Source organism: Zingiber officinale, chromosome 6B (assembly GCF_018446385.1).
Source record: "Zingiber officinale cultivar Zhangliang chromosome 6B, Zo_v1.1, whole genome shotgun sequence".
Taxonomy (NCBI): Eukaryota; Viridiplantae; Streptophyta; class Magnoliopsida; order Zingiberales; family Zingiberaceae; genus Zingiber; species Zingiber officinale.
Genome location: NC_055996.1, coordinates 134,440,390 through 134,454,340, shown reverse-complemented (window position 1 = coordinate 134,454,340; position 13,951 = coordinate 134,440,390). Strand labels below are relative to the sequence as shown.

The 13,951-nt window shown below is 37.8% G+C and overlaps 3 protein-coding genes across 4 annotated transcripts; 1 reads left to right on the top strand and 2 right to left on the bottom strand.

The window, feature by feature from the left end:
- Positions 1–123: 123 nt before the first annotated feature.
- On the top strand, positions 124–2,749 carry LOC121989662 (60S ribosomal protein L24). Its single transcript, XM_042543845.1, has 5 exons — positions 124–259; positions 1,036–1,111; positions 1,390–1,491; positions 1,570–1,718; positions 2,414–2,749. The coding sequence occupies exons 1-5, from the start codon at positions 249–251 to the stop codon at positions 2,565–2,567; spliced, it is 492 nt and encodes a 163-aa protein (XP_042399779.1). The 5' UTR covers positions 124–248; the 3' UTR covers positions 2,568–2,749.
- Positions 2,750–3,029: 280 nt separating this feature from the next.
- On the bottom strand, positions 3,030–4,610 carry LOC121989660 (RHOMBOID-like protein 3). 2 transcript variants are annotated; one of them, XM_042543842.1, is made up of 5 exons: positions 4,136–4,610; positions 3,898–4,061; positions 3,645–3,808; positions 3,363–3,556; positions 3,030–3,233 (listed from the first exon to the last, which is right to left on the bottom strand). In XM_042543842.1, exons 1-5 carry the CDS (start codon positions 4,423–4,425, stop codon positions 3,122–3,124), a joined length of 924 nt encoding a protein of 307 aa, XP_042399776.1. In that variant the 5' UTR covers positions 4,426–4,610; the 3' UTR covers positions 3,030–3,121. The 2 variants fall into 2 exon arrangements, with proteins under 2 accessions (XP_042399776.1, XP_042399775.1); XM_042543841.1 differs by having other exon boundaries at positions 3,306–3,556; positions 4,136–4,609.
- A 1,033-nt stretch (positions 4,611–5,643) lies between these two features.
- Positions 5,644–8,866, bottom strand: LOC121989659 (calcium-dependent protein kinase 26-like). Its single transcript, XM_042543840.1, has 5 exons — positions 8,721–8,866; positions 7,349–8,065; positions 6,963–7,259; positions 6,228–6,632; positions 5,644–6,144 (listed from the first exon to the last, which is right to left on the bottom strand). Exons 2-5 carry the CDS (start codon positions 7,923–7,925, stop codon positions 5,879–5,881), a joined length of 1,545 nt encoding a protein of 514 aa, XP_042399774.1. The 5' UTR covers positions 7,926–8,065; positions 8,721–8,866; the 3' UTR covers positions 5,644–5,878.
- Positions 8,867–13,951: the final 5,085 nt, after the last annotated feature.

Here is a 13,951-nt window from a genome sequence, read left to right as displayed (position 1 = left end):
TATTTATTTAATTGCATTCTACTTTTGGATTGTCGTTAACGGGCCGACGTATACAATTTAAGGCCCAAAGTTCCACGAGAAATTGTTTCTTTTGAATCTTCTTAAGTTGGGAGACAGAAGCTGAGTTGAATGGTATCTTTGTAATTTACTGAGAAGCGGAGGTCCTAAAAGTTGATCCCCCATTCTAGTGTTCATATTCTCTTCGCTAGGGTTTCCGCCTCAGGAGTGCGGGCGCAGCGGCTGCAACCATGGTTCTCAAGTACGTTTTCTTTCAAGTAATTTTGATTCTCCGTTTTCCAATCCTTCGCATTTGATGACATAAAAAAGGTTTTTTTTCCTTCACTTTTTCTTCGGTGATTTCTTAGGGGTTTTTCTCAGACATCGAAATAGGGCACTTTTTTCGGTTTCTTTGTGGCATTGGTAGTTGGTTTTGATTAGATGATCAAGGGAAGCATTAAACCGCGCAGCTTTTCTATAGAGTAGCGTCGTGTTTCGTGTGCTTGCTGAGATTCTGGGATTGAGTTTCATGATAATTCAGTTTTGTAGGGAAGTTTGGGAACCAATTGAAATCGTCAGTCTCAAGAAAAGTAAGCGTCCTTTGGCTGAGAGAGCAAGGAGCTCGTCTACTGATTTTTTTTTTTTTATGTTACCCTTTGATCTTATTCGTATTTATTTATTTATGAGTTTTTGTTTTAGGAACCATTTTTTTTTAGCATTGAAGGATTTACTATTGTCGCTTTCATCTACCTACATTATGAGTTATGACACGTATAATAGTTGTTGAAAGATCAACTTTGTATTCACGAATTGCAAAACCTTACTCTTTTTTATGGGAAATCTTTGGATTTGCAAGTGTACAAGAAAATATGGCACACGCTGTTTCTAGTGGTCTAGCTATACCTTATAATATATATGATTGAGTACTTTGTTTTACTGGGTTACTTGTATGTTCCTTGGAAAGATGTAGCACCTTTGTCGACCTATTAAGTGAAATTTGCTGGTTTCCTCAGATTTTTCTGTCTGATTTATCCACAGGACTGAACTCTGCCGTTTCAGCGGTACCAAGATATATCCTGGAAGGGGTATTCGATTTGTGCGTTCAGATTCTCAGGTACTGAAATTTTAGTGCTATTCTTCCACAGTTGAGCCATCTATCATCATCCACGTTCTCAGTATTCTCTTGTTCAGATATTAAATTTGGCATGTTCAGTATTCTAGGTGGATAAATTCCCATAGGAACAAAATCTTTCTTCCTCTTTGGATATTCTTAGTTTAAGTACTACCTCATTTATTTTGTTTGAAGTTTACTTTGTGATAATTATGGTTTCCAAATAGTTATGTGAAAGTTGAATTGCTAGTTACTAATTAACACCTACAAATTATTTTTAGGTCTTCCTATTTTTCAATTCGAAATGCAAGAGGTACTTTCACAACCGGCTGAAGCCTGCAAAGCTTACCTGGACAGCAATGTACCGAAAACAACATAAGAAGGTGACTTATTTTTCTTGATACCGCACTCTATCGGTGATGATCGTTTGTTGACTGCTTTTTTTGTCCCCTACATATAAGGATATTCATGCTGAAGCTGTAAAGAAGAAGCGTCGGGCTACTAAAAAGCCGTATTCTCGGTCAATTGTTGGTGCTACATTAGAAGTGATCCAGAAGAAGAGAAATGAAAAGCCAGAAGTCCGTGATGCTGCTAGGGAAGCTGCTCTTCGGTATGTCAACCTTATCACTTTTCTATTTTTCATTGTTATACATCCTAATTAAACTGTTTGAATTCATGTCCATGTTTCTTGCTTTTTGACATCCTGCTCAAACTGTTTGTGTTCATGTCAATGTTCCACTAGTTATGTATTCAACTGTCTTTTGATCCACCGAAGCCGTGGCCGGACTGTAATTTTAAAATTTTCTTGCTTCACTTGCAGTAGCTATCATATAGTTCTGGAATGTTGACATGTTTGTCCTTTGACTATTCCACTATTGATTTGGCTGATCTTGATATGGCTGTCATCGGAAGTTCTTGTTAAGAAATTGATGTGATCACTCTTGGACAACTTAAGGGGAAATGTGATAGCCTCACTAGAATCATTCCCAAGCAAGTTTAATTGTTGGCAATTTGGCATATCATTTGTGCAACCATGGTCTAAATTATCAGCACTTTTACCTTCAGAATGAACAATGAAATTGATATCTAGCAACTCGATTGATAACTAAAGTTTATATTTGTGCAAGAATTTTCAATAAAAGCTATACCTCTGTGAGGTAGCAAGGCTCCTTTACCATTCTTGTGAATATTGCACACGCACACACACAATAGTATCAGTGCGATCAGTAGGCAGTTTTGTTATAATATATTGCCGTTTTGTTGGCTAATGATTAATGAACAACTGTTTTCTTCAATCTTTTTCAGTGAAATCAAAGAGAGAATCAAGAAAACAAAAGATGAGAAGAAGGCAAAAAAGGCTGAAGTGGTTGCAAAGTCTCAGAAAACTCAGACAAAAGGTGCTCCAAAGGGTGCTGGACCCAAAGGCCCTAAGCTGGGTGGTGGCGGAGGAAAGCGCTAAAATCGCAGCAACTACTTATTTTGTCCATCCTTTGAATGCAAAGCTAATAGATCATGTGTTGCTTTGAAGACATTCTAGCATGATAGTTAACTTTTAATATGGGTTTGGATTCAGCTTCTGTTTTGGATTGATGTTATAACAAAGGCTTTGAATTTTCAATTTGAATGTGTGTTTGCTTCCAAGGCTCAGCAAATTAATTGAGATTGAATCCCTGAGATTTAACTGCTATTGGGTTTGGTTTCTTATATTGCACTTGAATCAAATTATGGTATCCATAGCAAACAATCACACATACCATCTTTAGAATAATTAAGATGAGACATCGACAACAAGCATTTAGTACTAGAACACTTCAATCAAATTATGAGATTCATATTTAAGAATGACAAATACTACAGTAAAACAATTCTGATGAAAATCTGTAGGTAATTCACTCAAAGGATCAGGATCAAATAACAATCAGGTTCTTAAGCTGTACAAACTCTTATCTGGTACACAATAAACCAAGAAAGAAAAATGTGTTCTTGCGGTGTTGCAGCAACTTGTTATCTTCCTCAGTTATTGCAGCTCCAACTCGATGTCGGCACACAATTTAGGTAGTGGCACCAATGACAGTGGTCGTTCCCGTTCACTCCCCTAAAAAGCATAACTAAGCCAACGACAAATCTGCGACGGGAACAAAAGATCATTGAAGGCTATTACATTGGAGAATGGAAATTTGTGATCAAGAATGCCTACCCAGCTACAAATAAAATGAGTCCAAATACCAACAAGACATATTGGTAGGCTTTATACTTGGATGTAACTTGAGCCGAAGGGGGAAGATCATCGCGCTCGAACCATCCAAACTGAGGCCGGATTAGCAGAACAAAACCGAGAAGGAAACCCGATAAGAATCCTCCAACATGGGCAAAGCTATCCACACTAGGAAATAAACCAATGGCCAAGTTGATTATGATAACAATCATGAGAGTTAACAGAGCTGCAATCTGTAAAAGAGGATATACACATTTTATCAGAACAAAACATGCTGAGCTAAAATTTTTCGCGATCGAAGATGAAAAACAATAAGTTCACCCTATTCGAGTAGATAGTCCAATTTGTAATGAGCTCTGAAAGCATTGATCCAAGAAGCCCAAACAAAGCTCCTGAAGCACCCACAGAAATGCTATTCCTTAATAGAAGAGCTGAAAGAACAGCACCGCCAAAGCCTGACAGTATGTATATTGCTCCAATGCGGACTGCAAGGTAAAGGATTTGTCAAGCAAGCTGGAAAGAATTGCACATGTTTTGATTGGATGAATGTAGAGTAGATAGGAAGAAATCTCACCGAATCCGAATTGCTGTTCGAGACGAATGCCGATGAAGATTAAACTCAGCATGTTTACGATCAAATGGACGAGGCCGGCGTGCAACCAGATACAAGATAGTAGCCTCCAACCTTGATTCCGGCGGACTACTCTGTTCCATTCGAGAGCTCCCATCTTCTCCAAGCTGAGAGAACCAGTGCACACAGAAATGTTTAATCTTCTCGAGCAGATTGCGAGAACGGGGGTGGGAGAAATTACGTGGAGGAGGAGGGGCCGAGGAGAGGGTTCTGCCGGACGGGCTGGAAGGAGAAGCGATGGAGGAAGCCGGCGACGCAGGAGCCGAGGGGATGAGAATGGGCGGGGCAGTTGTTGACGTACATCTCCGCCACGAAGACGCCCACGCACGCGAGCACGAAGACCGGGACCAGCCACGGCGCCCACGTCCGCTCCTCCTCCTCCTCCTCCATTGCCGCCGCCGCCGTCTGGTAGTAATACGCTTCGCCGGCGGCTTGCCGCTTCGCAGCGGTGCCAGGCTCCACGTCCTCCATCTCGCTTGTGCTACCTACTACCAATCTCAAGGAGCGAGCTTTATCAAGGAGGTCGCTTGCTTGCTTGCTTGCTTGGCTTGGAAGAGACGGCGAGTGGAAGGAGGGTTTGGTGGAGGTGGTGGAGGAGTGGGGCCGTGGGGCAAGGAAGGATGATGGCGGCGGTTGGGTCGTGTCGAGAGGTGGTGGAGTGTGGAGGAGGTGGTGGGGAAGAAGAGAAATGGATTAAAAAAATGGTTAAACTTGAGGCCGTAAATGAATCAAGCAGCATTCGTGAATAAATTTAATGTTCGATTTAATAAGAATTTATTTATGTTCATTCAATATACATAAAATTAATTAAACAAATAAATTTGAACAGCTCGTGAATACATATGTGTTCAACTCATTAACGTGAACACTTTTCATGAATAATATTTATGAAAATGTTCAAAAATTATATTTATTAATAAAACTCTTTTCAATATGTTAAATAAATAATAAAATAAAATAAAATAAATTATTAATCTTAATAATCAATCAAATAATTAAAAGTTTCAAATAATCAAACAAACTTGAATTGAGGACTTGATAATATCTAAACGAACCAAGCTCAAGTCAAGCTCGAACCAAGCTCAAGCCAAGCTTGAATTGAGAGTTTGATAATATCTAAACGAACTAAGCTCAAGCCAAATTTCAAACAAGCTCAAGCAAAAAAAAAAAAAAAACCAAGCTTGATTCATTTTAATATTATCTTGATTATCTTATCAAATAATTTTAAATATCTTAAAATTCAACTCGACTTATTTACAGCCCTAATTAAACTGCTCGTCGCCATCCCCCTCACTCTCGTTACTCTCCGTCCTCACATTTTCGCCCTGAAATTTTAATCAGAAAAAGACTTCCACGATTTGACCTCCCAAATCCTCAATCAGAGATCAAGAATTTACCGCCGCCGACAAATGTTCCTGCGGCTCTTGACGGTGAACAGAGAAATTCTGGAGTTTACTTTCCGAACCAGTCTGACGGCGCTCCGACACGACGCTGGGGTTATTTTGGAAAACTCCAGAGCCACGTGGCTTAATTACATTATTTATGACACTGAGAAAGGAGCGTATTCATTTTTATCATCATTTAGTAACGAGTGACATAATTTAGAATCAAATCTATTGATTGTGCTACAATAGAAATCGAAGTAGATAAAAATAAGCAACAATTAGTGAGTGGATCTTGAAGAACAACTCGAAATAAATTGCTCTATGCTAGTTGATATTCATAATCTCCAACGATAGCAATTTTGGCTGGTTAGTACAAATGCATCTAGAACACATTCCATACTTGCATGTAGAGCTTCTCTCAATTATCCACAAGCATTAAGTTCATCATCATCTTAGCGAATCGAGTGGGTAAGCACGATATCGAGTATAGATTCAACGAGTATAGATTCAACCATGTTCCTTGAATACGCAAGAGGATGTCAACAAACCATAGAAGACCTAAGTGATGGGGCATTTGAGAGGTGTGCACATGATGCCCAACGTATGACTGACTCCGAGACCACAAGGTTGAGCTGATCGAGCTCTCCGAGACCGATCGTGTGGTTCCTTCTGCTGTGGATGCTAGATTTGGAGTTGCTTGAAATGCCTCTTCGGGCTTCGACCCCTTTGTGCTCCAGTTCTCTGAAGTCTCGACCGGCACATGCAACTGAGTCAGGTAAACCAGAGTGCTTCCTGGATTTTGAATCTGAGCACACCAGAAAGATGCAAATCAAGCTACAAAGCTTATAAAAAGAACAGACCGACATTGAACTGAGTGCAGAAACCTACTGATATGAAATGTGTTATTTTCCGGCTCGTCATTAGTAAAACTGAATGGTTTTTGTTGCTCCGTCGTGAAGAATGCAAAGCTTGGCATCACTTCTATCGGTGTGGAGAATCTCAGACTCTCAGACTCAAAGCTGTTCTGAAAAGAAAAATTGATTGTACAAGACAAAGGTGTTTCAACAGCAACAGAAGAAAATGATGATCTGCATGAGAATACGGGGGAGGAATGATCGTCGACTTCATGGTAGGCAATAAGGGAACTAGTGCTAAAGCTGACATCCCGACTTGCAGAGACGAGCGGTGTAGAAAATGAACAGCTTCCCACATCATCTTGCCTGAAACCAATTTCATGGCCCTGCCCGCTCAACACTTGCGGTTGCTGCGTATGCTCTTTTATCCAGGAATGATCTACAAAGGAGGCAGCTTGAGAGTTGGTAACAGAAAACAAATGTTGGATGCCATTCAGATAATCCACTTTCACAACTAGCGTGAATAATAATAAACAAGTTTCAAACAGCTCTAATGGCATCCATATCTTTCTTAGAATTGTAATTACAGATTAAAAACACTTGATGTTCCATGAATTAGTCTCACCTGTTAGTCTTTTTGTTCACATTTCACCAAATACTTGCATATTCATATGCGATTGAAAAAGGCACTGCTCTAAATATGAACTTTTCAAATTACTTATTGCATATTGACAATTCTTAGTAAATTACTGAAATGCTTAAACCATACCTAAAACTTGTTTAGATGTGAGTCTCTGAGAAGGATCTCTGCATAACATTCTTCTAATTAAGTCCTTTGCAGTGTTGGAGACACTTTGCCATGAATCAGAAGGAAATCGTAGCTCAGCAGACCTTACTGATTCAAATATCCTTGATTTAGTCTTTCCCCAAAATGGTGGCATCCCGCTAAGAAGAATATAAAGAATCACTCCGGCACTCCATACATCAGCTGCCTCATTGTATCCCCCTGCCAATACCTCGGGTGCTATGTAAAACGGACTTCCAACAGTCCCAGACAATGTCTGCCCTGTTAAGCAAGATCCAACTTGATAAGCAAAGAAAGAGATAGAATGATCTGGCAAAACTTTGATGGGCATGGATAGCAACAAAAACTACCTGGTTGTATGTAAGTCGCTAGGCCAAAGTCAGCCAATTTAATTGGCGAAGATAAAGATTTGGTAGCCAACAGAATGTTCTCTGGTTTGAGATCCCTGTGGACAACTCCCTTGTCATGGCAGTACATAACAACTTCCATGAGAGGCCGGAAGAGAACAGCAGCTTCATTTTCAGAGAAGTAGCCATGCTTCTCGAGACGGTGAAAAAGTTCCCCGCCAGCACAAAGCTCCATCACAAGGTGCACATAGTCATCATCCTCGTAGACAGCTTTGAGGTCAACAATGTTGGGATGACCTGAGAGTCGAGCCATGACCTCAATCTCAAGCTTGATGCTCTTAATATCCTCCGTGGTAACAAGGCGATCCTTGGCGATTGACTTACAGGCGACTGACTCTCCAGTAAGCATGTCAGCGCATGCCCTGATAACTCCAAATTGACCCCAGCCCAACTCTTCTTGTAGCACATATCTATCTTCTAGGTAAGATATGTGGGGGGTTTCCAGGATGGGATTCCTAAGGCCAGGGACCTTGTAGCAACAATACAGTAGATCTTTGCTGTTGCCTTGGGCAACAGCCATAACAAGGAGCACAAAGCTCCCTTGATTGATTTATTACAGCTCAATTTCTCTTACAACTAACGACAACATCTTAATTGTTTACCATAGCTGATCTAGCATCAGAATCCTATTATCCCCACCACCAACACTGTGTGAGAGATCTGAAGATTCAAGGAGCAAAAGGGTCAGCTTCATAAAGCTATCAACATACCAATTGATATACAAGACACAATTATGCTCGTAAACTCACTAGTAGCGGAGTAGAAGACTTTAGTGTTTTAAAACTGAAAGAACAAGTGCAAAACAAACTGCCAACTTTTGTGAAAGGAGAAAAAAAAAAATACAACTTTCTCAAGAGTATCGCCAAAACCACCTAGATCGTAAAGCTCAAGGTCAACTCCAGCAACTACGAATATAAAATTTTGAGGTTCATAATCCAACAGGGAACCGGAGAAATATACAGTCTTACCGATTTAAACAACAAAAACACAGTTTTTCTCTCAAATTTCAGATTTATGAACCAAAGGGAACTAACTAATTGCACCAAAATTTCCAAATCGTACAAAACGTGGAAACCCTAGAAGACCAAGAACTTTGCAAAAAGTCCAAATCGATATGGAAAAACTAAATCAACCAGACCAACAAGCACTGCAGCGAAACCACCGACGCCTACCACAAAGGAAAAGAAAGGGACAGGTGCAGATTCACAGCACCGGCACGAGAAAGTTTCGGATGACATCGAATAAGCCAACGAGAGAGACGCCGGACAAAAAAAAAAGCCAAAGGAGGGAAAAACAAGAGAGGAGAATCAGTCACCTCACGCGGGGAGCAGGAAGAAAGCAGAGAGAAGAAGCGATCAGAAAGAGCCCAAACGGAGCGCGCCCCGTCGCCTCCAGGAACGGGAGGCTGCAGACGCCACTTCTTTTCCGGGGGCAAAAGTCTTTTGAACTCCCTTGTTCGGTTCTTCCACTTCACCTTAATATTAATTAATTAATTAATTAATTAATTAAATTATAATTTCTTCATAAAATTTACAAATATTGTTCGTCAAAAACAACAATAATAATAATAATTTAAAATTATACATGCGAACGTTGGATGTTTCTTTGAAATTTATGGATAACATTTATCCATAATATGACATTAAGTTAAATACTTAATTTTTTTATTATTAATTACCTAAATTAATAAGTAATTTTTTTAAATGATTGATAGTGAATAAGTATATAAAAGGGAGGATAACGAGTCGAATTTAGATCCGATTTTATATTCTTGATCTCTATCTCTATTTATTATATTCATTTAAAATTTCATATTGAGTCGAATTTAGATCAAATTTTATATTCTTCGTCTCTATCCATATTTATTATATTCATTTAGAATTTCATATCTATCCAATTTTTAACTTTTATCAATATCCTCGTACTTATACCTATCAAAGAATTAGCTATACTCATAAAAAAAAAATAAAAAAAATTAAAAAAAAATATCCTCTATATCAATACTTTTATTCGTTGCATTCAACTATTACGATTCAAAATATTAGAATTAGGTGAAAAAATAAATTAAACTTCTAATTTAATCATATTCAATAAAATAGATTAAACACATGAAAAATAGTTAATAATTTTTTAAAAAATATTATATATATATATATAATTTAATTAAATATTCCAATAAAATATGTATAAGATTCTACTAAACCCGTCTTTATACTTGATTAATTATCCAAATACACATATCTGACTATTTAATTAATTAATCAGATTTAAAAAAAAAATATCCAAATTGTCATCCTTATATATAAGTATGATCATTTACGGTCCAGATAAAAAAGAAAGAGGATGCACAAAGAAGAGAATTGGAATTTATCTTCTTTCTTGCTGTCTCAATATACTGATGGAATTTTTCAGGAGCAAGGGGTGCTCAAGCACACCCCCACTCCCCCCTAGATCCGCCACTGAGTATGATTATATATTAATTTAATTCTAAAGTATATCAATCTAACTGTCAAAATTTGACATTATAGATTTGAAAACTCAGAAAAAATGTTTAAAAAAGAGAATAGCAATTAGATTATTTTTATTAAGGTTTGTTGGCTGGGCGATTGAATCACAAGGAAAAGGATGTTCTTAAATATTTCTCCAAAACTACACTCTTCTTGTTTGTTTCCTAGTGGTCTCTTTCGGGATTAGTAAAATATAAACTATGCACTTGAAATGTAATTATGGATCAAGTTTGATTTGCATCCATTCAAAATATTGTTTCTCAATATTATTAATTTTTTTTAAAAAAAACAATGAGATGAATCAATAGTTATAAAATAAAATAAATGGGATAAAGATTTAGATTTGAAAATGAAAGGAAGTTGACTTTAACATATAATCAAGTGATCAAGTAAAAAACAACAACCAACTAAAGGACGTACTTAAAATTCTCAAAAAAAAACACTTGTTTTTATTTTACCCTTACCATCCATGACTGTGATGTTGTATGGCTTCATAAAAAAAATTTCAGTAGTCATCCGAATAAATCAAAAAATACTCAAAACAAATGAACATCAACTTTATATTCTTAAATCAGCCGTTCATTATAAAATATTCATATGTTAATTCATCAAAATTGATGATACGATACAATAATAATATGATATGGTCAAGAGGATGTGTAGGACATGACGATCAGAAGTCAAGGAGACGTGGCGGTCAGAAGTCAAGGGGGTATGACGGTCAGGAGTCAAGGGACGCATGGCGGTCAGAGGTTGAGAAGACGTATCACCCCACAGAGTGGTTATAATTTTAAAAGTTGTTACCCAGCTAACACTCGGTCGGGAGCCCAGGTCTAGAATTAAGATAGGTTACTCGGGCGAGAGGCCCAGATCGGGAATTCAATCAGGTTATTCGGGCGAGGGGCCCAAATCGAAAGTTCAAAAAGGATGTTCGGTCAGGATGCCCAGGTTTAGAATTCAGACAAGTTACTCATGCCAGAGGACCAGGTTTGGACTTCAGACAGGTTACTCGGGCGAAAGGCCCAGGTCGAGAATTCAGACAGGTTACTCGAGCGAGAGGCCCAGATCGGAAATTCAGACAGGTTACTTGAGCGAGAAGCCCAGGTCGAGAATTTAGACAGGTTGACTGGTCGGGATGCCCAGGTCGAGAAGTCAGACTAGTAGCACAAGGAACAAGGAAGAAGGAACCATCTCTACCGACCGGGTTTTCTCATAGCAGACTTATATATAAGAACTTGATGCGCCTGGTCGGGATATAACGAACTACTCAGATGCACCTCGATCGGGCTCGTCGAGTGTTGTCTGTCAGGAGTTCTCTTGTTTATGCTCGATCAACGAAAACGATAACAGAGTCAAAGAATCGTAACCGCCTGTCAGAAAATATCTGTTGTGTGTCAGAATATATTCCAACGGTCTATGACCAGCTGATAACAGAACCTTCCTCCAACCTATAAGAGGATTCCAAGTGTCACCCACCGCCAGACATGATCTGACACCCGACATTCCCTGACACTTGCTAGAAGCCCTAAATACACATGGTCATATATAAAGGGGTGCCCTCTCCCTGATGTAAGTACGCTCACTCACCTTTTCGCATCTGTCTTCTACTTTCTGCAATTTTACTGCTCTTCTGGAAAAAAAAAAAATACCTGACTTGAGCGTCAGAGGGCTTGCTCCGAAGACTTTTTCCTGATTCTTGGACCCTAATGTGGAGGAAGTTCGTCTGAGTGTGCGCAGGAAACTCTCGCTTCGTCATCCTAGTCACCACCCCTCGTCAGCAGGCCAAGGAATCTACTCGTGGAGTACGTACTCGTAGGAAGTCTCCATTGCCTTCCGTCAACGCTAGTGACAGCGCAACCGAGCTCCTTGACCTCTATTTAACGACTCATCACAACACTACCAAAATGTTTCTGCTCAGCCAATCATACGGCGACCCCAGCGCTGCTTGGGCGACCGGAAGAACCTCGATGACCATGGTTCCCGCTCGGCCGAGATGAAAACCGCTTAGCCCTCGTCCCCTGCTGTTAAGCTGTGCTAGTCACCCGCCGGGCGTCGAGAGCTCAGACCCTTGCCGAGCCAGGCTGAGGTGATGACCGTTGACTTTCACCTTGACTGTTGACTTTGACGTCACACGTGGCCTAAGACCCTCTGCCGGGCGGGGGCCCTATCTTACCGCCAGATCACCATCCCATCAATTACTGTGATGTTGTATCAAGTATCCAACTTCATTAAAAAAATTTCATTAGTCATCAAAATAAATCAAAAAACACTCACAACGAAAGTGCTCTATATGTTAATTCATTATAAAAAATTCATATGTTAATTCATCAAAGTTAGAGATTATTGTTAAATACCTAAAAATTAAGAAAGTACTCTACTATTACACCATTACTCCGAGATGCATTGAAAATATTTATGTAGTATCAAGTGGTAATGATTTTTAAAACGCAACACTACTGTAATATCGAATTTTGAAAATCATTATCATAGTGATACTAATTTTTAAAATACAACATTATAAATGATGATGTTCTTTAAATACAATATTATAATGATTAACTGGAGGAGTAAGATAAAAAACAAACACATCCTTTTAAATCTAAAAATTAAATACATCTTTGAAAAAATTTCACAATGGTAAGTACACTCTTTTTGGTTAATCCCTAGAAGAAAACAAATTTTGGTTATCATCAGACTCGGGTTGATCCATTGACGTTAGTCAAACTTAAACTTCCCATTGACTTTTTTTAATGTTTGGCACCTGTGCGTGTACTTTGAAAGAATAAAGAAAAGATTATGATGAGTCGTAAAATTTGGAATTTCTTAAAAGATAAAGCATTAATTTTTCTAAATTCTTAAATATTTTGCTAAACATTTTTAATTCGCGTTTCATTCTTTTGTTTTTAAATAAAAATTGTAGGAAATGTTTTTTCCTAAAATCATCCATTATTTATTTGGTGACGGTGACCATGCCACATGGGTCGGCCATGATCTGCGTCCCTCAAGTCTCATTATAATTTTTTAAAAAATTGCCTTTCTTTTTATTAAAAAAATTAACTAGATCAAACCTAAAACAATCATCCCAACTAATCCGACTCCATCAAAATTTTCCAAACACCATTAAAATAAATTAAAAAATACTAATGACGAACGATCCAATAGTCCAACATCCTTTATTGTATGCCCTATTTATTAAAAAGAATGAATTAGTGTGATAAGTTGATAAATCTTTATGATAACTAGTAATTAATGCCATTAAATGCTAAAATAATTGTATTATAAACCCGATCAAATGGTAGCTTATATAAAATAATTGTTAAGCTAATTGAAGAGGCATTTTGTATGAAAAATTATTATTATTTTTCAATGATTCAATAGATGCCTCAACAAGTGTCCCACGATGAAAAAAAAATATCTTTGGAATATTTGGAAAAATGAATCTTAATTGATAAATAAAAACTAGGATTGATTTCTAGTGGGGAAAATGGCACATTAATTTGGATTATAACTAATCCAATGATGAAAGCCCATTTCTTAATTTCTAGTGGACCAAGCGTGTTATATATTTTAACATTTTAATGGGCTTCTAAATAATTTTGAGAAAAATTAACAAATGGAATCCATATCTATCAATACAATTTGTTATATTAACATATATAATTAACAGCCAACATTACATGTTATATAAACTAATAAATTAAGTATATTTTACTCACCTTTCTACTGTGTTATAAATAATATTCCAAAATCGAATTTCAGAACCGCCAACTATTCTTCAGTGCTCTCCGCCTCTCCCTGTCCACCTCTCGACTCTCTCTTTCCTTTGTCACCACCAATCTGCTGCCCAAGAGCCTCCAACAACCGTCGCTCAGTGCTCAGCCCAGATCTAGTCGATAATAAAAAAAAACATTCAAGGTTAATGTTTTTTTTACTATTATCATTTTGATATTGTTAATTAAATAATTGTGTTGTGTATTTAAATTTAAAAGTGCGTAAAATCAATTTAGTTAGTTGAATATTTAAGATACATGGTCATTAG